The sequence below is a fragment of the Ochotona princeps genome, chromosome 32, assembly GCF_030435755.1.
Source record: "Ochotona princeps isolate mOchPri1 chromosome 32, mOchPri1.hap1, whole genome shotgun sequence".
In the NCBI taxonomy this organism is placed as follows: Eukaryota; Metazoa; Chordata; class Mammalia; order Lagomorpha; family Ochotonidae; genus Ochotona; species Ochotona princeps.
The window spans coordinates 13,150,995-13,177,330 of record NC_080863.1 but is presented as its reverse complement, the minus strand read 5'-3'; the positions used below and the strand labels follow the sequence as shown (position 1 = coordinate 13,177,330).

The 26,336-nt window shown below is 40.7% G+C and overlaps 1 protein-coding gene across 1 annotated transcript in view; it reads left to right on the top strand.

The window, feature by feature from the left end:
- The window catches only part of PCLO (piccolo presynaptic cytomatrix protein), a 371,035-nt gene that overhangs the window by 3,444 nt on the left and 341,255 nt on the right, over positions 1-26,336 (top strand). The window contains exons 2-3 of the mRNA XM_058657508.1: positions 3,817-5,212; positions 23,736-25,142. Of these exons, the coding sequence (XP_058513491.1) occupies positions 3,817-5,212; positions 23,736-25,142 (2,803 nt within the window). The remainder of the gene's footprint in view (positions 1-3,816; positions 5,213-23,735; positions 25,143-26,336) is intronic.

The window sequence follows — 26,336 nt, the reverse complement described above, 5'->3', positions numbered from 1 at the left end:
CAAACATTCATTCGCTTCTACTAGAAGCTTGGTTCTAACGGTGAAAGATTAGTAAAATATGTCGTTCATAGAAGTAACTCACAGTCTTTTATAAAAAAGGCACAGGTGATGCTTTGGTCACCTTTAACAAAATAACTAATGTACCAGATCCCCAAAATCACCATAAGCTCATTCTTGGCACTCTCACATTTTTGCTTTTTATTAAGCCAAATATCTTCTCTAAATGATATTCTTTCTATTTCCCACTTATAGACATTGTGCTTTGCTTTGATGCACCCAAAATAGCAAATAAAACTGTGGGGCAGTCCTTGGGAATATGTCAATGTTTTCTATCAGGGTATTCTGTAATATACATAGTAAAACTGGTATTTGTTCACAAGCATGTGCAGTTATAATTATGGGTGCAACTAGATTGCTCTTAGTACTGGTTTAATTATTGCTACAAATATTTGCTATTCATGATGTATTAGTGTTTATCATTGTGAAGTATAGCAACGCGACAAAATAACCTGCCAGAATACGTTGAAGAGTATTTTGGGGAGAGAACAGTTGGCTGAAATTAAGACGACGGATTTTCGTATTTCATTTAAAGAAAGGATTCTAGCTGATTCAACCAAATGTGTAAATACTTACTTGTAGCATAGTCACATTTAGGATGCAGTTCCTTAAAAGGGGGAGTTAAATTATATGAATGAACTCTAAGGGCATTTATGGAAGATGGTGAAGACTTGACCAAGTACTACTCTGCAAAGACAGTGTTTCTTGGTTTTTACTTTGGTTCTTTGTATGGAAGGGGGCACGTAGCAAGGCCTATAGAGAAACATGCTAAAATGAATTTCCCCAAATGGAAACACATACCTATATTTTTTAAAACAAAAATGGGACTGTTGAAAATGAACTTGAGTAATAATTTGAGTTCCCTACCTAAGGAAAGCATTTTCTCATGTCTTATATCCATCTGTGCACAGATTTTTACACCATTAAGGAAGTGTTAAAAAAAACTTAATTCATATTAATGGTTGAATAATAGGAAATTAAAAGTTGGTAGCCTGGTCCATTAGCAGGTGACATTTGAAAAACTGAATCAGAAACTGTAGAACTTGCTTATGATTCTACCATTTTATTTGCTACTAAATCACTGTTTCTTCTGAAATCACAAATCAAAGTATTTATTGATTTGCTGCATAATTCTAATGCAGAATATTTGTGTTGCTTTTCTTTTTAAAGATTTATTTATTTTTATGGGAAAGTCAGATACACAGAGAGGAGGAGAGACAGAGAGGAAGATCTTCCGTCCGATGATTCACTCCCCAAGTGAGCCGCAGTGGCCAGAGCTGTGCTGATCTGAAGCCAGGAGTCCAGAGCCTCTTTTCGGTCTCCCAAGTGGGTACAGGGTCCCAAGGCTTTGGGCCGTCCTCCACTGCTTTCCCAGGCCACAGGCTAGGAGCTGGATGGGAAGTGGAGCTTCCGGGATTAGAACCGGCACCCATATGGGATCCCGGGCGCATTCAAGGCGAGGACTTTAGCCGCTAGGCCACGCCGCCGGGCCCTGCGATCTTAACTTTTGAAAATTACTGGTATTTCACTCAAATGAAAAAAAAAATACGTAATGATCACTTTATCTTGTATTTGACACATCATCAATTATTGCTATTGATAGATTAGTAATACAGTAATGATATAGAAATGTGACAAGAAATTTTCAAGATTTCTTAAATTAGTAAGCAGATATTAAAGTTAACTTAAAAAATACAAAAAGTAGAGTTTTACATGATCATGCTCAAATTACTAAACAAAGTATTTATTATTACATAAATATTTTTGGATCTAAAACCATCCTTCCATGAAAGATGTTGCAAGATTAAGAAGATTCTGGGGCCCAGCACAGTAGCCCAGTGGCTAAAGTCCCAGTGGCTAATGCGCCGTGTACCCAGGTGGTCACTGGTTCTAACCCCAGCAACTCCACTTCCCATCCAGCTCCCTGCTTGTGGCCTGGGAAAGCAGTTGAGGACGGCCCAATGCATTGGGACACTGCACCTGTGTGGCAGACCCGGAAGAGGTTCCAGGTTCCCGGTATCGGATTGGCGCGCACCGGCCCGTTGCGGCTCACTTGGGGAGTGAATCATCGGATGGAAGATCTTCCTCTCTGTCTCTCCTCCTCTGTGTATATCTGGCTGTAATAAAATGAATAAATCTTTCAAAAAAAAAAGTTAAGATCGCAGCTCGCTTTTTGCCATTAAGATTCCAGGATATATCTCAGGATGCTTTAAGCAAGTTTTACGAATTTCTTCAGCAGACTTAAGAGTTAGCTGTAAAAAAAAAAAAAATTGCTCTTCTGCAATAAAATGGGACTTTTTTCTCAAACAGATTCAAGTATTGAAAAAAAGTTTTTCTTTTACAAAATTGAGTAAGGATACCTTTTGATTTTTTTTTTTGTCCTTTTGGAACATAGTAAAGCTGGATTGATTTCTAGCTTTCTCAGCATTCTTTTTTTTTTTTTTTTTATAAAGATTTATTCATTTTTTATTACAGCCAGATATATACAGAGGAGAGACAGAGAGGAAGATCTTCCGTCCGATGTTTCACTCCCCAAGTGAGCCGCAACGGGCCGATGCGCGCCGATCCGAAGCCGGGAACCTGGAACCTCTTCCGGGTCTCCCACGCGGGTGCAGTGTCCCAATGCATTGGGCCGTCCTCAACTGCTTTCCCAGGCCACAGGCAGGGAGCTGGATGGGAAGTGGAGCTTCCGGGATTAGAACCGGCGCCCATATGGGATCCCGGGGCTTTCAAGGCGAGGACTTTAGCTGCTAGACCACGCCGCCGGGCCCCTCAGCATTCTTGAAGAGGAATCATGTAACTTCTGCTAACAGAATTCCCATAATGTCACAGTGAGCCTTGGTAACTAATGTCAGTTTTCAAAATCAAGTAAAAAATGGGCAAACTTGTCCTTTGTTTAAAGTCAATACTTTTCTCAATGCTGCTGGTATTTGGATTAAAAAAGGGATAAAACACTTTGCACATTGCTTCTTGGCCTTTTGGATAAGCTCAAGTGTACAACCCTTTGCACATGTTATGTTCAGCACTATAAAACACCATTGCTTAGTTGAGGTTTTACTTCAGCATACACTTAATTCAACTTCTGTAAAGGATAATCAGTTTTGTTACAGTTTTTTAAAAAAGATGTATTTCTTTCACGGAAAGGCGGAGTTAGAGAGACAGGGAAGGACAGCTGGAGGGAGAGAGATCTTCCATCTGCAGGTTCTGTCCTTAGATAGCCACAGTGGCTGGCGTTGAGCTGGTTTGAAATTGGGAGCCTTTTCTGGGTCTCCCATTTGGTGGATGCATTCCCAGGCACATTAGCTAGGATCTGCATTGGAAGTGGATCCAGTGAGCTGGGGCTTTTTTGGGATGTCAGTACCACAGGCCGCAACTTCACTTGCTGTGCTGACCCCAGAATTCTAAGTAGGCATCTTCATTTTTCATGACTGGTAACAATGACTGCGTTTTGTTTTGTTCATATGCTTCCTGAAAACCGTTCCCTGTTTCTAGAAAGTAGCAAAGAACAACATTTTCAGTTCAGGGAGAAGGCGTTTAGGCTCGTGGCGAAGGCACCCTCATCCCCCCATCTGAGTGCCTGGGTTCAATTGCTTATTTTTGGTTCGTGTCTCTACCTTGCTAAGGTCAAGAGCAAGAGTGACAACTCCAGTAATGGACTTGCTGCCACTTAACGTGATAAGCCAGGATTGTCGTCCTGGTTCTTATTTTCCATAACTTCCATTATTTTCACTTCTTTTCTTTTTCCTTTCGTTCTTCTAGGAAAGAGGAGTTGGATAGCAGTCGTCCACCAAGGCAACCAGGAAAACCACCAGACCCTGGGTATCCAATTCAACCTGGTCTCAGTAAAAGCAGAACCACAGACACTTTCAGATCAGAGCAGATACTGCCTGGAAGGAGCCCTTCCACCATTAGCTTGAAAGAATCCAAGTCCAGGACTGATGTTAAGGAAGAGAGCAAATCCAGCATGATGCCTGGTTTTCTCTCCGAGGTTAACCCGTTAAGTGCTGTCTCCTCTGTTGTAAATAAATTCAACCCCTTTGATTTGAAATCAGACTCTGACACATCACAGGAAGAAACTGCCAAGAGACAAAAAATAGTCCAGAAGGAACAAGGGAAACCTGAAGGAATTGCAAAACCTCCATTACAGCAGTCATCCAAACCCGTTCCTAGGCAGCAAGGACCTGTTACAGACCCCGGTCAGCAAGAGGCCTCTCCCAAAATGACGTCTCAGCAAGTGGAAAGAATGAAATCGCAACCTCCAAGTACAGGGAAGCCAGTCCAGGGGGCTACTCAGGTTTCTCAGCCACATCAGGCAAAGTCACCACTCCAGCGAGATGCAACCAGGCCCCAAACCAAACAGTCAGACACGGTAAAGGGAGAACCTGTTAAGCCTGTATCGCAAATCTCCTCCAAACCCCCTATTCAGCAAGCGAGTTCTGGAAAGCCTGCTGTTCAACAGCCTGGACCCGAAAAACCTCAGACTGTGGCTACCAAGCCACCTGTTCCACAGCCAGGGCTAGCCAAGTCCCCAGCTCATCAGCCAGGAACGGTGAAGCCTCCAGCCCAGCCTCCTGGGATGGCAAAGCCCGTCTCTCAGCAGGCTGGGTCAGAGAAGCCTTCGCCTCTGCAGACTGGTCCCAAGTCGGCAGCTCAGCCTACCGGGCTCGGAAAGCTTCCAGCTCAACAAACAGGGCCAGGGAAGTCCCCAGCTCATCAGGTGGGGACATCAAAACCTCCAGCTCAGCAACCTTCCCTGCAGTCTCCAGCTAAACCATCCGGGGCAGTGAGATCTCCAGCTCAACAGCCTAGCCCAGCGAAGCTCCCACCTCAACAGGCTGGTCAGGCAAAGCGCCCATCTCAGCAGCCTGGCCCAGCGAAGTCCCCATCTCAGCAGCCTGGCCCAGCAAAGCCCTCAGCTCAGCAACCTGCAAAACACATCAGTCAAGTGGGACCTGGGAAACCTCCACAACCACCCCCAATGCCAAGTGCATCAGAGACTCCAGCACAAGGCCTCCCTAAAAGCATCTGTCCGCTTTGCAATTCCACCGAGCTTCTGTTGGATGTTCCGGAAAAGGCCAATTTTAACACGTGCACTGAGTGTCAGACCAGTGTGTGTAACCTCTGTGGCTTTAACCCCAATCCTCACTTGACGGAGGTGAGTGTGTGTATTCATTAGGTCACAGCATAAACTTCCACAAACAGTGTCTGATTTGTTTGAATGGACTTACTTTGTTTTTTCTTTCTTCCTTTTCCTTTCTTCCTTGTTTTTTTTTTTTTTTATTCCTCTGTCAGCCGCAAATTAGAATTTGTATCTCATCTTCCATAGTAAACCCAACATATTGCCAGTATTTCTGAAAATGTGGCACGTAAAAATACGAATTGACTGAAAGGTCATATCAGTCCATATCAGTCCATATCATTTAGCATGAGATGATTCGGCTTTGACTTTTAAAGTGGTGCTTCCCCCTACCAAGATTTCAATCTTAACCGTGGTCACATTTATGTTAGGAAACAACTTGACAAGATTTTCAAAATACAAATAGAGTTTTAGTATCAGATTGCACACAGTGCTCTGGCCAGTGGAGCCAGTAACGTGGACAGGGAGAGGGTCTGGGGATGAATCACCGACAGGAGACCAGAGATGGTACAAGTCTCTCCAAACTCTCTCTCTATTGCGCCTTCACCTCTCCTTATACACTCCTTCCTCCCACATCCTCATTTGGCAGGATGTTGGATACAGATGAGTCCAATTAGTCTAGGTGTTTTTAGCCACAAGCCCAGTTCCTGTTCCGGCGCAGGCTAACGAGCACTAATCAACTCCTTAACCTGCAAGAATACAGGTTCTCAGTTTGCCCATGCTGTTCCCTGTTGGTGATTCTGTCATCCCCTTGAGGTTGTAATCCTTGTGGCTTGGCGATCATTATTAGCATGGATCACATCATCCGTAGTGAGGCCAGTGGAGACTGTTCATAGGGCAGCTTACACACCTACAAGCTGGGTGTGTAAGGGACACACATTATTAAGGGGCGGGGGGTAAAACGAATGAATATCAGGTTGTTTATTTCAGTCTAGGATAGGAAAACAGTTTTCATTAAGACACTTCGTTTTAGCTCAGAACCTAAAGGCACTGAATAAACTAGTCATTTGTAGACTAGGGGAGGATTTAAGGACCAAGAAACAAGATAGCCCATAAAAACCCCGGAAATACTCAGGAGTGAAAAAACGCTACTGTGAAGGTGGGCTAAGAATCTAAATAATAAAGAAATCTGGGGTCTAGGAAGAATTGCAGTTTTGAATGAGATCAGCGAGCCCTTGCTTGATGAGAGGGTACGTGTGTTTAATATTTCTTGCGATAGCTGTTGGTTGATTGTCCATACATTACGTGTGTACTTAGCCTAGGGCTTAACTGGTAGCAGGTGTTCAAGATTTTGTGTTGATCCAGTATTCCTGAGGTGAGGCTTCTGTTGTGTGTCTATTACAAAATCTGTGTTATTATCATTGCATGCGGTCGTGTTAACATTTTAACCTCTGGTTGCCTTCTGAAATCTTCTTTAATTTTTTTTGACCAAAAGTCACTTTGTGTTACTTCAGTTTTTCAAGCAATCATCCTGTAAAATGAAAAAAAAATCAGTTTGTAAGAACATGCTACAGATTATGCAAGAAAGGAGGTTAGGAGTGGTTTATGTATCTATAACTTTTAGAGCGTTGCAATCATATTTTTGCTCATAGATACTATTTTGATAAGAATGTGAAGTTATAATGACCTGAAGTGATAAATGGTCATTTTATAGTGCTTGGATTTGTCATGCTTTGGTGGGAGTTCGTTAGGCAAACGAATGCAGCTGGAAATTTAAGCTACATCACAGCTGTGTGCCTGTTCTATGGAAGGCAAGTTGTATGAATATTTGAATACCTATATCAAAGTCCTTGAAAATTACATATCATAGAATTCTGCACATATTTAAAATAAATGTTGCATAGAATTAAGCAACTTTTAATTCTATTATCCATGAACTTTTTGTAGTACTGTTTTGTGCGTAAGATTTTCTGCAGTGTGTTTAATGGAACATAAAAATAAGCGCTAATCTTAGCGTGATTTAAATAGATTTGGCAGATATATGCACAAGGAAATACATGTTGTCAATCGAGAGCTGTGAGGAAAATGAGCAATACTATGTAATTCAGAGTAAGGAGTACTCATTTCTAATAGTAAGGAGTAAGGGAAGCTTCCTAGAAAAAAAAAGCATTTTTCGTGAATATACAAGGATGAGTAAGATTTCAGCAGACAGACACCATGCAAGATGATGATTTAGACTGAGACCTGCCACCAGGAATGCCCAGGGTGTATAAAAGGAGTGAAGACTTATCTAGGTTAGCCAGAATGATGGAGAGGAAACGAGCGATGAGGTTGAAGAGAGATTGAAGGTAGCTTTTGGTTCTTCCATATTTAGCATGTAATAATGTGCATTGTTATGGACTTGGTGAATGTAGTCAAACTTTTTTTAAAAAAAGATTTACTTAGTTTTTCAAAAAGGTAGTGTTACACAGAGACGAGAGACGGAGAAAGATGTTCCCTCCATTTGTTTACCCCCCCACATGGCTGCAGTGGCCAGAGTTGGGCTGAGGTCTGTAGCCAGGAGCTTCTTCGGGGTCTCCCACATGGATACAGGGGCTCAAGCTCCTGAGATATCTTCCATGGCTTTCCCTGGTCCCAGGAGGGAGCTGGACTGGAAGTGGAACTGCTGCCACTTGAACTGGGCTATAGGCATTTCAGGCAGAGGCTGGGTTCCAGCACCAATGTTGACATATTTGTGGCATACGTTTCAAAAATTATGTACCTGTGAAGTACCATAGAGTGCCATGATGGATATTTATTAGATGTGACTCTTTCCAAAATCTGCAATAGGAAAAAAAGTACAGTAGAAAGATGACTGTTTTTTAGCCATTTACGTTTAATAGGATCCCGTCAGATTTATTTCCCTTACATTTCCTATGGTGAAGTTTGTAAAAAAAAAAAAAAATCTTGTAAATGCTTCTGTGGTTATGTATTTCATTCAGATTGTTGCTGTTTTAGTTTTTCTGTAATGAAAATTTTTCTGAAGATGTATTTAAAGAGTTACACAGAGAAAGAGAGAAACAGTGAGAAAGAATCTTCCACTTCCCTTTTTCACTCCCCAGATGATCACAGTAGCCAGGGCTGGTACAGGCCGAAGCCAGGAGCCAGGAGCTTCCTCTGTCGCATGTTACATGGAAGAGGCCCAACTCTTTGGGCCATCATGGGATGCCTTTCTGGGTACATTAGAAGGGCTCCAGATTGGAAGTGGAAAAAAGCAGCTGGGACTCAGGTACTCGATTGGGTGCTGGCACCACAGTTGGTAGCTTACCCCCTCTTTGCCACAGTGCTGGCACCCAGAGTGTAAATTATGAAACAGAACCAGAACCAAATCTTGTGGCTGAAAATTCATTTGCTGTTGGTGGGGAAAGAGGTGAGGTGCTTCGATAGCAAAGGAAGAAACTCAGTGTCAGTTGGGAGTATTGGAGGTGTTTCAGGAAAGAGAAGTACTAAAGCCAGGAATCGGGAGGAAAACAGGAATTCACTCCTTCCTTCCTTCCTTCCTTCCTTCCTTCCTTCCTTCCTTCCTTCCTTCCTTCCTTCCTTCCTTCCTTCTTCTTTCCTGTCTTTTCCTTTCCTTTCTTTCTATTCACTTATTTGTATTGGAAAGGCAGATTCACTGAGAGAAGGAGAAAGAGAGAGAGAAAGGTCTCCCATGTGGGTTCATGTCCCAAGGCTTTGGCCCATTCTCTACTGCTTCCCCGGGCCCCAAGCAGGGAGCTGGATGGGAATTGGAACAGCCAGGACATGAACAGATCCCCATGTTGGATCCCAGCACTTGCAGGGTGCAGGATTAGTCAAATGAGCTATCTCACTGGGCCAAAAGCACGAATTGTAGTACCCAGGAAAGAATGTGGGAGAAGTTGTGGATGTGGACTTGCAACAGATAGTATAGTTAAGTAAACGAAGGTATCTTTTTTAACTGGGAGAATTTGGGCAAGTCATTTGTACTTTCTGTTTCAGTACCATTTGAAATACAAAAATTTAAGTCATTTGTTCAATATATTGGATAGTTAACAGGGCTAACTGAAATTTTTAAAATTTTAAATTATGAAGTTCTTTGGAAGGTTTTTTTTTAAGATTTATTTATATTTTTTGGACTGTTAGATATTCAGAGAGGAGGAGATACAGAGAAAAAGATCTTGTGTCTGCTGGTTCACTCCTTCAGGTGGCCGCAACAGCCAGAGTTGGGCTGATCTGAAGCCAGGAGCCAGGAGCCAGGAGCCAGGAGCTTCTTCCTAATCTCCACGTGGGTGCAGGGTCCTAAGGTTTTGTGCTGCCCTTGGCTGCTTTCCCAGGTCACAAGCAGAGAGCTGAATGGGAAGCAGGGCTGCCAGGGTTAGAACCGATGCCCATATGCGATCCTGGTGCATGCAAGGCAAGGGCTTTAGCCAGTAGGCTGCCATGCTGGACCCTCTTTGGCATAGGTGACCTTAAGATTTTGAACAGGTATTGTTGTTTTTTTTTTTTAATTTGAGAGGCAGATTTATGGAGAAGGAGAGACAGAAAGAATGATCCTCCATCTGCTAGCTTAATCCCCAGGTGGCCACAACAACCAGAGCTGAGCTGATCTTTAGCCAGGAGCCTGGAGCTTCTTCCAGGTCTCCTACCTGGGCACAGGAACTGAAGACTTGGATCATCATCCAGTGATTGCCTAGGCCACAAGCATGAAGCTGGATGGGACGTGGAGCATCCGGAACATGAACCATAGCCCATTTGGGATCTTGGCATTTGCTAGGCAAAGACCCAGCCACTAGGCCGCTTTGCCGGGCCCCAGATTTCAGTTTTTTTTTTTTTTTTCTTAACTGGAACCTATTTATTCTACCTAACCTAATTTTAGTTCTACTTACCAAAATTCTAACCCCATATCTTCTACCCTCCCCAGCCAGTAGTAACGCTTATTGTTAATTTAGATACATTTTTAAAAACTGTTCTACTGAAGATACAGAATATGTAGTGTTTGTTTTTCTGTGTTTCACTTATTTCTGCCAAAGAAAATGAAGTCAGTCTATCAAAGGAGGCTTGTGTTTCCGTGGTCATTGCATCACTATTAATAATAGTCAAGGTGTGGGATCCAACAAAGTGTCCAACAAGTGGATAAGTGAAAAATATATATAGAATAGTATGTTATACAGCCACAGCAAAGATGAAATTCTGACATTTACAGCCTATTATACTTTGCATATTTACTTGTGACTTGATTCCTGAGTAAATAGAATGTCATGAAATGTTGCATTTTGAGGTAGCAATCTAAAGCCGTATGGTCACAGGTACCAAGGATGATGTTTCATTCTAACATTCATTAATTCTTTTTCTTCACAACAACTTATATAATCAAGGTTTTTATTCAGTATTGCAGAGAGGCATCGATTCTACCCCTGTCCACCAAATGGCCAGTTACTCCAAGTCTTGAATTATGAGATAGTCAGATTTAGGAAAGTAGAGTTTAAATAGAGACTGAGAACTTCTGTCCCAGGATGTAAGCTATATGAAATAAATTGCTCCGGTATTCAGAGAGTGGAGCCTCAGATTTTCCATGATGGGTTGTGACAGAGGCTGGACACTATTTGGTGGTTCAGTGTATATAAACTCATTTTCAAGTTTGATGCTTGTGTGCAGATAACATCATTACTAACTCTGTTGCCTCTAGGGAAAATAGAACATTCCTTGAAAATGGTAAGAAGACTTTATGATATTTTTTGGTTACCAACGCATCAAAGTTATGACCATCTTCCCTGGTACCATCCAGACTTTTCAATAACTACCTGGTCTGGGGAGGAAGGAATAAAGAGATAGCTACATTCAGCCTAGGTTGGGAATTTGCAACCTTCCCCTCACTGTCATATGTTTATGCAATCACCTTAGACAACTCCAACCTCTGTGTGCAGAAGCTGGCCTTTATAGTAACTGTTCCTTTCTAGAATCTGTGGAGATGTGTTCAGTGGAAACACTGACTTCAAGCCTAGACTTTTGATTCTTAAGAGAAGTTGTTGTGCCACTTCTTGCTGATTAGATAATGTCTTAGCCCTTACAATACAGATTGTTTCTTTGGTCTTGCTTTTAGATGCGAACAAGCATAAACATTGGCTCTCTGGTTAGTAACCAAAGTCTTTGTTGATGTACTTTTTTCTCCTTTGGTTTGTCACCTCAGGACAGATAAATGCTGGTATCAAAATTCTAAGGCATGTCTTTCATGTGTTATAATTGTCCTGACTCTTATGAAATTTTATAGTAAGTGCAAAATGACTGATTACTTTTCGTAATGTTGGGAATGCACCAAATGTTAGAAAATGCTGGCCCATATGTGAATCATTCTTTTGGCTGATACCAGACATATTGTTAATAAAATCATGGCTTCTTTTTAGAAGCTAACGGTAAGCAAACAAGAAACCTAAATCCAAGCTCTTACTGTCTGTTGTTGAGCTTAAAGTTCCTCCATAAACATTAACTCAGCAAGTTAGGGAGTGACTCATGAAGACTTTGGACTGCCTCTATGGTTACCAGCTAAATGGCAGCCTGTTTTCTGAGGCTCTGATCAATCTGAGTAAAGACAATTTGCTTTCACACCCCAACTTTGCCATTCCCAAGGAAAAACATGGTGCCCCATCACTAAACAGTGACAGGTCATGCGTGCTGTGGCCCAGTCAGTGGTCCATATGTAAGCTGATCCCATCCTGCTCACCCTTAACTTCGCACTCTAAGATCCAGGGAGTCCAGGTGTTGAGCTGCCTCAGTCCTTGCTCAGTGCTGTGCATTAAATAACTTCTTAACAAACAAACAAACAAACAAAATGCTAGACTCAATATAGGCACACATCATTGATTAAAACAAAATTAAATATGACTGAAAGTTTCCAGTTGGGTAGAAGGCTAACTGACCACCTCGCTTAAATGGATACTGTCTAATTCTGCTTCCAGTTAAGAGGTACAGGACATGCACAATATTTGTTCAGAAGAGTTGTAAGGAAGAAATAGAACCATGACATATGTTAGAACACTGGGAGCCTTTGGAAAAGAAAAGCCAGTGATGTTGTGGGGTGGGTGAATCCAGGAATTGTTGATGAACCATGAATAAAGGTTGACAGATGAGCATGGAATGTTCATTATGTATACTGGGTTCGATCACCTCTCGATGCACCCACATTCTATACTGGAGTGTTTAGAGCTCTGGCTACCCCACTTCTGTTCCAGCGTTTTGCTAATGTGCTTGGGAAGACAGCCAATGGCGGAGTCATGTACTTGCATCACTTCCACTCACATGGGAAGCCTGCAAAGAATTCTGGATTTCTGGCTTTGATGTGGTCTGCTTTTGGAGGTTGTGGTGATTTGGAAAGTAAACTAACAGATGAGAAATCTTTCTGTGACTCTCATCTTTCTAAATGAATAAAAAAATGTCTGTCTTAGAATATTTATCAGTAAAGCAAAAGTACAGATTCAAGGCAGAGTGTGGGCTAACTTTAGATTGCAGTGCAGTTTATGAGGTTTGGGATCATCCATTCATGTGATTTGGAGACACAGAATGTTTTTCCGGAAAGCTAAGGGATTTCCAGGCATTTGGTACTGCACATTTTCTGGTCATTTTAGAAACCCTTCTAAGTGCTGTAGCATCAGGTACATGATGGGAATGGTGATAGCAACTGAGTTAATTTTGTTACAGTGATTTATAATAGGCCACAGGTCACTCTGCAAGTGTGCAGTGAGTAGCCATGTTGGATATTTGTTAGTGGGCATCAATTTTGGACTGTAGCTTTGGCATGGGAAAAGATTGAGTGGTAAACTGGAAGGGGATGATATGGTGACGTATTACCTTAAGCTTTGTCTTTTGTCCTGGTCTCCTTATCTATAACAGCACAGATTTATAAAGGAAGGCACACTTTTCTTGTTTGGTTACTGTTAAAATGAAGTTGTTTTGGCTTTTCATTTTTCTTTTTCTTTTTTTTTTTTTTTTACACTTATTTGAAGGTAGAGAGAATTTGCAAGTTCACTTCCAATGTGCCTGCGGTGACTAGGACTGGGCTCATGCCAAAACTGATCATTAATGTGGATGACAGGAACCCGGTTACTTGAGTCGTCTTTGCTACTTCCCATAGTCAGTGTTAGGAGGTGGCCAGAATCAGGACCTGAAATTTGAACCCAGATCTTAAGATATGGGACTTGGGCATCTTTACTGCTAAGCTAAATGCCTATTGTTGTCACCTCTATTTCCTAGCAAGGCCTACAATTGTGTTTCTTAAAAAACAAAACAAAACAAAACAAAACACTGAATTCACACATATTCATTTCCCCTTAGGGTCTCTGTTTTTGAAAGACTGAAAGTGTAATATTTCCTGAAAATGTAAAAGAGCACCAGTAATACCTGTTGGCATGCTGAAGGATTCCTAGAAGGTATATTGAAAATCTGAAGGAGTTAGGGAGGAGCTGATGAAACCGCTGTACAAGTGGCTTCCTGGGAACATATCAGAGAAGCCCTAACCTTGAAACCAACAAATATACAGAGCAGTAATGGATTTTGTTCGTAATTAATGTGTAAGTTAAACAGGTGTCCTAAGAACGAATAGGATGATTGGATTCTTTTACCTTCTAGCGGGAAGATAAGATAGAAAGGGAGGTTGACTCCCCTATTTTGAAAGCCAGAGAATGTGATGTGTTCAAAGTGAAGGGATCCCTGTTGGACTCTGTCCTCTGCTGTGGTTTTGTTCCTGTCATGCAAAGAGTACAGCTAATGTGGAAACAGCCATTTATATGTCCAGAAAAGCCCCTGTAAGTTACCTGCCTGAAATAATGGAGACATTATATGAGTGTATTGAAGAGGCGTTTTAGCCATAATGGCTCTCTGAAGATAGAGAAAAGCAACCAACAAATCAAAAAGTCCAACCTCGTAGGAAGAGGTTTGGGGAATTAACCTAAAAAAAAAAAATGCTTTTAGTTCATAACATTTCAGAGGATACATTGATAACTGCCAGATGTGAATTTTTCAGTGCGCTGGTTGGTGGAAAAAAAAATGGCAACAGTTAATAGCCCTGAAAATAAGGATTCAGAATTTTCTTGGATCATGGCACAGAAAGGACTAAGGGAAAAAGCCCCCGACTCACTCCCCAGTCACAGGTTGGAGTTTAAGAATTGTTTCATGACTTGTTTCAAGAACTTTTAGTGGCCACTAAAGGTCCAGTTGTTGTTGGGTATATACTCTTGATTGGGGTTAAGAATCAGGAATCAGTGTGGTAAGGAGGGTATGAATAGCAATGCAACGTGTATGTTCCTGAGATAACTGGTTTGTTCGTGTCTGTGGTGGTATGGAGTTTAGGCAGTGATCATTGTATGAGATCTCTATTTTAGGGAGTTATTCGTGTTCCTAAGAATAGGCGTAAAAAGCAAGATGACTTTTGGAAAAAGTTCTACAGCAGGGTGAAAATATGTAATGTCTTACATTTATATGAAAAATAAAACATAATTTCCTAGTTGGTGTTTAACCTTCTGAAGCCAGCCTGCCTATGTGGGGAGCTCATTGGTTTGGAGACATATTAACGTAAGCCACTCTTAAACATTAGCTTGGTTTCAACTTTATAACTTAGGGTTTCTTAAATTTTGCCTGACTGTCTTACATTTTTAGCTGACATTCAGAGCATTCTAAGCTTCCTTGTTATTTTTTTCTCAGTACATCACTTAGTTTTGTCTTAGTCTCTTTCTTCTAAAAAAATATCTGTGTGTATGTTTTAATTATCTTATTTTGCAATTCCATAGGCTCTGGGATTTCCGTTACCCCCTCACCAAAACCCCTCCCCCGAAACGGATTTCCCTCATATTTTTACAATAGTATGTTTCTTCATAAACACTCATAGTCCCATCATTCTGCTATTTAAGTGTATCCTGACATTGTAGGTATTGTCAATGGATTGGAGTCCAGCATCCTATTGTCAAGATATATGTAACAGTTTCACTGGGCGTCCATCTTTGATTTGGAAGTAGAGATGCCTGCTGCCTGGAATCCTCACATCTAGATATGATAGTCTCTATTACACAGTTACTATACATCCCCTTAAATGAAAAGCAACAAAACCAAATCAACAACAGAGAGAAAAAGAGAAAATTTACAACATGAAGTTAAATACCATGCTACTGAATGACCAATGTGTTGCTGAAGAAATAAAAAAGAAAGTAAAACATTTCTTGAAAAAATGATGCTACTGTGTAACCTATGAGTCAGTGAAGAATTTACTGAGAAAAAACTCTTGGAGAAAGGCAAAACAAGAAAATCAAAACAGCAAAAAAATCGAAACAAAATATCAAAACCCATGAGACAGCAAAAACAGTATTGAAAAGGCTATTGCTCTTGTATTTGGAAGGAATTTGTCTTATATCAGAACATACAGTATTTGTCCTTTTAGGATTAATTTATTTCACTGAGCATAGTGGTCTCTGGTTGTGGCCATTTGGTTGCAAATGGTAGAATTTCATTCTTCTCTATGGCTGAGTGGTGTTCGATGGGAGTAGATGTATCACAGTTTCTTTATCCACTCCTCTTGTTGGGCATCTGGGTTGTTTCCATGTCTTTGCTATCGTAGATTGTGCTGCTGGGAATATAGGATTACAGATCCCTGTCTCTGCAAATCTCATTTCCTTTGGGTTTGTTCCCAGCAGTAGGATACCTGGGACATACAAGCACTCTCCATTCTGACTTCCATAGTGGTTTTACTAGTCTACACGCCCTCCAATGGATTTTCATTTCTTTCACCCGTTTCTTCAAAGGGTTGTTTATTTTGCTGTCACTGAATTTCTGAAGCTGTGAATGCTGGGTGTTAGTCCCATCTCAGTTGTGTAGTGTGCAAAGGTTTTCTTCCAGTCGCTTGGTTGCTTCATCACTTTGTTGACCCTTTACTTTGCTGTACAGAGAGTTTTTAGATTAATGTAGTCCCCTTGGTTTATTCTCTTTGAATGCCTGCATTTTTGATGACTTTTTAAAGAACTCTTTCCCAATTGCTATATCTTAGAGAGTGCTTTCTGTTCTCTATTAGTTGGATGGTTTCTGTGCAGATTTTGGTCTTTGATCTATTTAGAGCTGATTTATGTTTAAGGTGACAGGTGAGGGGCCTGCTTCTTACCTCTGTCCCAAAAGCTTTGTTGAAGAGACCACACTTTTTCCCTGGATTGTTTTCAGTTTTCTTGTCGAAAATTAGTTGACTATAGATGTATGGGCTCCCTTCTGGTGTTTCTATTCTACTCCATTGATAATCTTCTCTGTTTCTGTACTAGTACCATACTGTGCGCCACTGCCCTGTAGTATGTCTTCTGGTCTGGAATTGTGATTCCTCCAGCTTGATTTTTATTCTTCAGGATAGCTTTGGCTATTTATTCATGGCCTCTTGTGTTTCCAGATGAGCTTTTGTATTATCTTTTCTGTTTCTGACAAGAATGCTGTTGGCATTTTGATTGAGAACAATTTGAATCTATATATTACTTTTGGTAAGATGGACATTTTGATGATGTTGATTCTGCTGATCCAGGAACATGGTGTCTCCATCTTTTAATGTCTTTTATTTCTGTTTGGTAATGTTTTATAGTTTTCATCATAGAGATCTTCCACATGTTTGGTTATATTACTTGTATCGTATTTAAGATTCCTCTCGGCTATTTTAAAGGGGACTGTACTTACAGTTTCTGTCTCAGCCATCAGTTTGTGTTCATTAATTTTATGCCTTGCTACCCTGCTACAGTCTCATAGGAGTTCAAATAGCCCCTTCATTGAGTCTTTTGGTTCTTCTCAGCAGAGAATCATGTCATCTGCAAAGAGGAATAGTTTCAATTACTTAGCTCTAATTTCAATTCCTTCAATTTGTTTTTCCTGCTGAATAGCTCTGAATATCAGTTATGAAAGTGGACATCATTTTCTCATTCCAGATCTTAGTGGAAAAGCTTCCAGCCTTTCTCCATTTAGTATGATACTGGCATTGGGTTTTTTTTTGTATATTGCTTTGATTGTGTTATAGAATGTTCCTTCTGTGCCTATCTTGCTTACAGGTTTCAGCATGAAGTTTTGTTGGATTTTATCAAATACCTTCTCTGTATCTATTGAGATGATCATATGGTTGATGTGATATGCCACATTTATTGATTCATTGGTTTGCATCAATGATCTGTCTAATGTAATGTTGGATCATTTTGGCTAGAGTTTTGTTGAGTATATTTCCATCTGTGTTCGTCAGGGATATTGGTTTGTAGTTCTGTTTTGTCTCTATCTGCTTTTGGTGTTAAGGTATTAGGGTGATACTGGCTTCATGGACAGAGTTTGGAAGGATTGCTTCCTTTTCTATTGTTTAAAAAAGCTTGTGGAGGATTGGGGTACGTTCTTGAAAGATTTGGTCGAATTCTGCAATGAAGCCATCTTGGACAGGGTTTTTCTTGGTTTGGAGGGATTTAATTACCAATTCAATCTCAGTCCATGTTATAGGTCTCTTTAGACTTAAAAATTGCCTCATGATTCTGTTTTGGTGGATTGTATGTGTCCGAAATCTGTCCATCTCTTCTAGGTCTTCTGATTTGTTGGCATATAGTTGCTTGTGATAGTCCTTATTAATTCTCTGTATGTCAGAGCTATCTGTTATATTTTCTTTTTCGTCTCTAATGCTATTGATGCATATCTTCTCCCTTCTTTTTTGATTAGTTGGCCTAGTGGGGAATCTCTTGTTGATTTCCTTGAGGAACCAATTCTTTGATTCATTGATCTTATATATTATTCTTTTGGTCTCTATTTTGTTTATTTCCTCCATTATTTTAGTTGTTTCTTTTTTTTTTTTTCCTGTTAATCTTGGGATTGCTTTGCTGTTGTTTTTCCAGTTCCTTCAACTGTAAGATTAGCTCTTTTAGTTGGTGCTTTTCTGATTTTTTTTTAGCATCAGCATTGATTGAGATGAACTTTCCCCTTAACATTGCCTTGATTGTGTCCCATGAGATTTGATATATTGTGTTGATGCCTTCATTTCAAGCATTTAAAAAAATTATCCCTTTGATTTCCTCTGTAACACATTGCTTATTTAGCAGCATATTATTCAGTCTCCAGGTCTTTGCATGTCTTCTGGGTTATTTTGAACTATTTATCTCCAGTTTTACTCCATGATGGTCTGAAAAGATGCATGGTATAATTTTGATTTTTAAAAATCTGAGGCATGTTTTGTGACCTATAACATGGTTAGTTCTGAATAAAGTTCTATGTAGTGATGAAAAAAAAAAAGTGTATTCTCTGTCTTTGGGATGAAAGATTTGGTTCCCTTTCCTGACACTCGGTGGTGGATTGATGTTCTAGCCTTTCATATTGAGTGGCCTTATCCATGTAAGTCCCTGAGAAGTCATTTATTACAAGGGCATCAACCATCAGGTTCCTACTCATCCCCACCTGTGCCATTCCCCAGACTCCAAGTCCCCATAGCACACCACCAGGTGACCTGAGGGCTTTGCCCAGTACCATTGACACCCAGGCCACCCAACTCAAGTTCCCCCTGCTGCAGCCACACAGCTGGGAGAGAAAGCACCCATGCCACCAGCCCAGATTTATTGACCTCAGCATGGTGGTGGTGGGTGGAGTCATGATCCTGAGAATGCCCAGAGCTGCTTGACTTCTGCCCACAGCATGGTGGCCATGGATGGAGAAAAATCTTGAACTTCAAGCTCAGAGTTGGTCAAGATCTGCCTGCAGCTGGGAGAGTAAGCACCCAAGCCTCTAGCCATTTTGATGTGATAGTTTGCAGAAGTTTTAGTTGTGATGAATCATGAAGTAAGGCAGGCAGATAATAAAATTGAAAAACATTTATTCGATAGCTATTATGAATAGAAAGAACACCAGCATACACATTTCTAATATGTGTTTATATATTAAATATTACTGCTATATAAATATAAGTGAGCAGAGATTATAAGTCTTACATAGATTTTACATTTTATTTTCCAATTTAGTACTCAGATGGGAATTTGAAAGTTTTTAGTTGTGATACCTTTCAGATGGGTCTTCTTTTTGTTTGCTTTTTGTTTTTGTTGATTTTGTCTGAGTTTGATTCTGTTTTGAAGCTAAATTAATGATTTTGAACAGGAATAAGTTTTAACTCTGGTCTGTCTAAATTTATCATTCACTGTGTATCAAGTTGATTATCTTATGTTACTATTGAAATAATAAGCTATTAAGAATCAAACTATACTTTTTATATAATAGCTTTGATGCCTATTAATTGAAACTATGTGTGAAGTTCACAATTGAACCTTCAATTGACAGATCTTGAAAAATCTAAATGAGATATTTGTGACTTCCAAGAAAAGGCTTTAGCCACTAAAATTGTATTACCGTGTTTCACAGTTTTAATGTTTAACAAAAACGCAACAAAAGGATAATGTGGGGGTTGATAAGCAGAGAAGTGTATTAGAGTAATTGATTCAGGTCTAAATTAGACCTCAGACTAAGCTGAAATTCTGTCTGGCCAGTCTAACCCACCATTGATATACTATATTTAGTCAGGAGACTGAATGAATGAACCGTCTTACATCATGGTGCCAGTTGAGTTGGAGTAGCTCCTTGAATGATTCTGCATCTAGGTCTTTAATTCCATTTATGTGCTTTCTGTAAATAAGTGCATTGGTGAGGAAAGTGAAAGATGTCCATATTTATTCATCTCATAAAATCTAGAACTTACGGACTGCATAACTTATAACATCTAGAATCTTATAGAAGCTAGGGATAGATCATGTTGGCATTCCCAAGAAATCCAGATTCTTTCCATTTCGTGCTTCCAATCCTAGGATTCATTGATCCTGTTGTAAGAGTCATGTCTATGCTATTCCATTTCTCCCACCACTTAAATGGATGTGAGGGATTAAAAATAGAGTGGGAGACAGTGACACTACTTGTGATAGATGAGATCTTCTTGAAGTTCTTGTGAAACTGCCTTTTATGACTCAGCATTGTTCTTAGATGTTGTTTGACTCCTGTCACATGAGAAGGAGGTGCTAACGCCTAAACTATGTTGAGACCATTAGCCTTGGCTATTGCAGAGGTGTGGAGAGCTAGGAACCAGCTGTCCCATAGATGCAGGGCTGGCAACATGTGTCTGAGGCAGTGATGATCAGTACATTCGGGAAACATCTCTGCTCAGAGTTCAGTTACGGATTTGATTTTGGAAGTAGAACAAGGTGGTATTGTCTCAAGGTGAGGACGATGTCTATGGTTCGCAGATAGAGTTATGGGGAACTCTATAGTTTGAATTATAATGAGTTGGATTAAAAAAAAATATGTGGTGGCGTGTCAGTGGGCTGAGGTGCAGGATAGAATTCTGAGGGTCGTGACATGCAATCGTTGAAGACAAATGCCTGCTGGCTCTACACACTGTGTAAACAGAGGAGCCTGCAGAGTGAACATGGAGATACTGCAGCTTGAAGTACACAGCTGAATAGTTTCAGTTAATTAGGTTAATTCAGGTCAACTCAAATAATATTTGTCAACATCTATGATGTCAAAAGGGTCAATTAGACCTTGAGGGTCAATAGAAAGGCTGCTATGAGGAGGCCCTTAGAGTTGTTGCTTTGGGGAGGTGTAGAATTTTAAATAGAATTCTTTAAATTCCGGTATGAGAACACCAATGGAAATACACATTTTCATTGTATTCAAAGCTTTTGTGTTGTAGAGATTAAAGAGGCATTGAGGTTTTAATGTGAAGAAGTTCAAGTTAACATCTTACTGGTTTTCAACAGGTAACCTTTGGTGGAAAGGAGACATTTTTGAAAACTATTGAGAACCAAATGGAGGAGTGTGATTCCTAGTTGATAACTGAGAGGCCAGTGGAACAGGGCAAGGTATTGCTGTCCCTATGTGCATTGTAAAAGACCCGGAGGGTAGCAAGAGGAAGAAGGCTCATGATGTTCACGTTGGGGTTGGTTGTGGACTATTTCATGTGTCCCTTATGTAGGAGGGCAACGTTCTCATTATTATCAGGTATATCGGGGGATTGGAAATGCTGCTGTTTTCAGTACAAGACTGTTAAATGTTGAGGTAAAAGTCATTTCTGTCTGTAACAGATTTGGCCAATAGAATATTTAATTTAGAAGCGGATGTCCTTAAGGGGATAACAGATCTTTTCATATTCTTATAGCTAATGACAGTGACATCAATCTATATTCTAGCAATGAACGAATTACTGAGGCATCAGATATCTCTAAGTGTTGCTTATCAAAGTTAGAAAAAATGTGGTCATTAAAAGGACAAAAATGACACTGGCATCTGTCCCTGAAGAGGAAGGAGTCTCCGTGAGAGTCGGTGACTCCAGCTTGCTGTCTTATCATTTCCTGACTGCTGGAACATATATGTCAACATCTATTTGCATATTGTAAACCACAACAAATCATCTGATTTATAAATAAGGACAGTGCCAAATATGTTAGTGTACAGTAGTTTTTGAGAAATCATTCTAGTGGTCTGTTTTACAGTTGTCCAAGAATGGATTGTTTAGGTACTTTCGGTGTTGCCAGGTGGAAAGAATTGCTTCATTTATAAAGTGCTTCAAACATACAGAAAGCTAGTAAGACTGAAACAGGATGAACATACATGTATACAGCATCCGAACTGTACACATATGCAATGAACACCAAGTAGCTACCATTCTTGCTTAACATCATCATCTCATTTTTTTTTAAGCAGAAGTACAATTTTTCTGTTTGACTTGAACATCCGTCTCCTTTGACCTTGTCCAAATATAAATTTGTTTTCTATCAGATTGCAAGATGATCCTTTTTGTCTTGGTGAATGAGTTTAAATAATTTCAGAGATTTAAAAGTTTAGGAAGGATTAATTTCTTCCTCAAAGGCAATTGTTTGAAAATAGGAATACGTACTTTGCGAGACGAACACTTTTTGATTTTGTGCTGTGGGAAATTTTCCTTTCGCCTAGCTTTCATCTGTTTTTCGCCATTAAGAATTCTGTACAAGGAGCTTTAGTCCCAACTGGTACTGTTGTTTGACTGGATAGAATTTGAAGTGCCAAAGTATTCGGTACATTTAAAGTGTTTTTTGTTTGTTTAATTTCATTTTGCTTTTTGGTAAGCAAACCTCTTTGGAATAAAAACTTTCTAAAATACAATACCAACTTCAGATCTCTCTCCTTTTTCACACTCAATGCAGTATTGAAGAGGGCCACTGCAACTGTGTGTATATACGTAGAAGGCATATCACTTTGTACTCATCTCTCTCATGCATGCTCAGAGGAGGCTTCAAACATTTGTGGAAATGTGTGCCTTATAAAGGGTTCCACATTTCTTCTTAAAATTTAAGATACAGAGAAATAGATATATGTATGTATGTATGTATGTGTGGATGACAAGATGCGTGGATTGAATGATGGATGAAAGTTTCCATCTACTGATGTATTTACCAGATGCTTGGAATAGTTGGGCTTGGTTTGAGGCCAAATTTGGGTGCTAGGAATTCAATAACTTATACCATAACCACTGCCTCCCAGGGTCTGCCTTAGCAAGAAGCTAGAATAAGATGGAGGCAGGTATCAAACCCAGGACTCCAATGTAAGACATAGGTAATTCAAGACTAGGCCACATGTTCGCTTCTTGACAATGTTCTAAGCACCCACCCCCCACGTATGTGTAATGAAACACCTGTATGATATACATTGTTTCATAGAGATTCATAAAACTTTAAACAATGCGATATTTTCTCTTTTTCATCAGGCTGTTTGTTATAGTTTGCAAAATTGCGAAGTCTGTCTTTAACCTATTGGAAAGGCAGAGGGACAGAAATTTTTCAATCTCTGGTTCACTCCTCAAGGTTCCTTAGCCGGGCTGAAGTATAGGAGCCGGAAACTTAATCTGGCTCTCCTGGGCAGCAGGACACTCAGGCTGAATGGGAAACAGAAGCAGGCTACAACCCAGCAACTGTGCTGCTAAGTTGCAGGCATCCCGAGGAACAAGGAGCGTCTAGCACTGCGGGAATACTCACCCCTACATAGGATGGTTTGGGGGTGATACAGTCACTTTGCACTTTCTTTACAGAGAATGTTCTTTCCTAATTCAGTGCGTTCAGCTAATCTTGTTTCCCCACATTTGAGTATGTCACCTTGGAGGTGGAAAGAATGATTTGCTAATTTAAGAAATTTTCAGTACGTTCATACAGACCTACTCTGGGCTGTTTGAGTATAAACTGTTTATTAGTCACCAACAGAGTAGATATTCCTTGCAACTGATGAGTAGAATCTAATAAATTAAAAGTCATGTTTGATAGTATGTGTGCTTCTCTTTCTGACAGTCACTCAAATTGAGTAAAGCAAAGAAAAAAATAACAAAATTAACATGGTCAGGAACATGAAATTAAATCATGATTCTTACATTTTACTTGCCTTAAAATATGGTATGCTGTGTTGTCTGAAACCCATTATTTTAATATAAGCCAACATTTTATTTTGCAACATAAATTACAATACTTGGGCTATGTTTTATGCTTTGCATGAAACATCATCTCAAGGATACCCGTAATATTTTAAAGGTATTTATTCTATCATGTCAATGACTCTTTTATTCTTTTATTTGTAGGTAAAAGAGTGGCTCTGTTTAAACTGTCAGATGCAAAGAGCACTAGGAGGGGATCTGGCTCCCCTTCCGTCTTCTCCACAGATGAAACCTAAGAGTGCACCTGCTCCTCCTCCAGCGGAGGTGAAAAAGTCAGCCCCACAGTCAGAACAGAGCTCCTCAAAGAAGGATACTGCGCTCAAAGAGGATGGGCCAAAGGTACCTGAACCCAAGAAGCCACCAGCACTAGTGAAACAGCCAACCCTTCATGGTTCTCCCCCAGCCACGACCAAGCAACATGTCCTGGCAGAGTCCTCCTCCAAGCTTGTTGCTGCCAAGGAGCCTTCTTACCCATCTGAGCAGCCCAAGCCCCCTGCTGCTGCAGCAAAACCAAAGCAGCCCAAGACTGCACAGCCACCCGTAGGCAGTGAGGTTTCCTTATTCGCAGCAACGGAACCGGCTGTGCCAAGCTCTGAGATACAGTCAGAGACTCCAGAGAAAACAGCCCCTCCTCCCAAAATGGACTCCGCCAAACCCTCTCAAAGCTTTCCCCCAACAGGGGGAAAAGTCACCACCCCATTGGATTCTCAGGCTATCCCTCGACCTGCGTCAGATTCAAGAATTATTTCACATCAGGGGCCTATATCAGAGAGCAAAGGTCAAAGTCAAGTTGTTCCAGTTCCAAAAAAGGAAGAAGCTAAGAAAACACCCACCAAAATGAGTCCTAAACCGGATGCCAAGCAAATGCCAAAAGGGTCACCTACACCTGCTGGCCCACGACCTCCCACTGGCCAAACTGTCCCTCCATCTCAGCAGACCCCAAAGCCTGAGGAGCAGCCAAAGCATTTCAGTCTCACCCTGGGAAGCATCACGGATGCCCCTAAGTCACAGCCCACGACGCCTCAAGAAACTGTGACCGGGAAACTCTTTGGGTTTGGAGCATCCATCTTCAGCCAGGCATCGAGTTTAATTTCCACAGCAGGCCAGCCTGCAGCTCACTCACAGGGTGGGACAGGGGCCCCAGCTAAGCCAGCTGCTTCACCTTCACAGCCACTCACATCTCAGGGGCCACATAAAGCTACTGCTCAGGCACCGGCAGCAGCAAAGGCCGTGCCCGTGAAAAAGGAAGCCAAAGCTCCAGTGGCTGAAAAATCAGCACCTAAAATGGCACAGTCCCCGGCAGTGAAAAGAACAGAGGCAGAAAAGAGGCCCTCAGTTGCTAAGGACAGCAAACAACCTCCAGCTGAGCTTCCAAAGGCTGTCCTTCCTCCAGAGCCTGAGAAATCTCCCAAGCCAGACAAGGCCTGTCCTCTCTGCAAAGCTGACCTCAACGTGGATTCCCACGATCCTCCCAACTTCAACACTTGCACGGAGTGCAAGAGCCGAGTGTGCAATCGCTGTGGGTTCAACCCTACACCACACTTGACTGAGGTAAGCGCTTCCGGTTACAGGTGAATGTTGAGTTCGCGTTTCCGTGGTGTTCTGGTAGGCCAATTTCTGGAGAAAATGTATGTAGTGAAGGAAACAAATGGATAGATATATTTGATAAGCTTCCGTTGCTCAAGGTTGCTTACCTTCTTGAGAGTTCATGTCATTTGCACTTTCATGGAATAATAAGTAAGAAGATGAAATACGCTGATAAAAATAATGGGTCTTCAAGTTGAGTGAGAGACCTGTAGTATTGGATGACTAGTTGGTTCTCTGGTTTAATGAAAAATAGTGCTTGAACTATATTACGGTTGGGTTTCTTATGATCTGTTTGAGATTATTCAATGCAATAGAGCACTTTAGTAGCAGCTTGAGATAAAATATTTTTGCATTATATGATTTTTTGGCAATGAACTGGAAAGTGAAATACATTAAAAAAACATGAGGTTGATTTGACCGGCCTCATACCATGTGGAAGTGCCGTTGCTGTGCGTAAGATTTTTTTTTGCCCGTGGCTGTGATAAATATTTCCTCAAATCCATTTAAAAGTAGAAACATTTTGTTTTTTGTCAGTGTCATGAGTGCTAACAACTATAGTAATTATTAGGCTGTGTTGGGGTCAGCGTATAAAAACAACTTGTTTCGTAATTTTTAGGGGAATTTTTGGAAGTTATTTTTCTCCTTGTTTTGCAATTACCTGCGTACCTTTATTGGGATCTTTTTATTTCTTAACATGGCTTTGGTTAATGTCTCATGTCTTGTGGCTTCATTTTGTCGCATGCCCTTTAGCATTTTGTCACAAGTACAGTGGTAGCAAACTCCCTCAGTGCTTGTTTAGCTGGGAATGACTTCATTTCTTCATAACTGTTTCTGGGAAGATTTATTTATTTATTTGAAACGCAGAGTTGGAGAGAGGAAGAAAGATATCTTTTCCTCTACTGCCCCAAATGGCTGAGCCACGCCCAAGTAGGAGTTCGGAGTTTCCTCTGTGTCTCCTACCGTGGGTGCAGAACCCAAACCCTTAGGCCATGCTCTGTGGCTTTTCTCAGGTCTGTATGGCATGCCAAGCATTGCCAGGTGGAGTTTTTACCTGGGTGCCCCAGCGCTAGCTCCAGATAATTTTTTTCCTGATGCTACCGTGTTTATCTCATGTATTTAAGACATTGTACTCTTTCACAAGGAGACAGAATATCAATA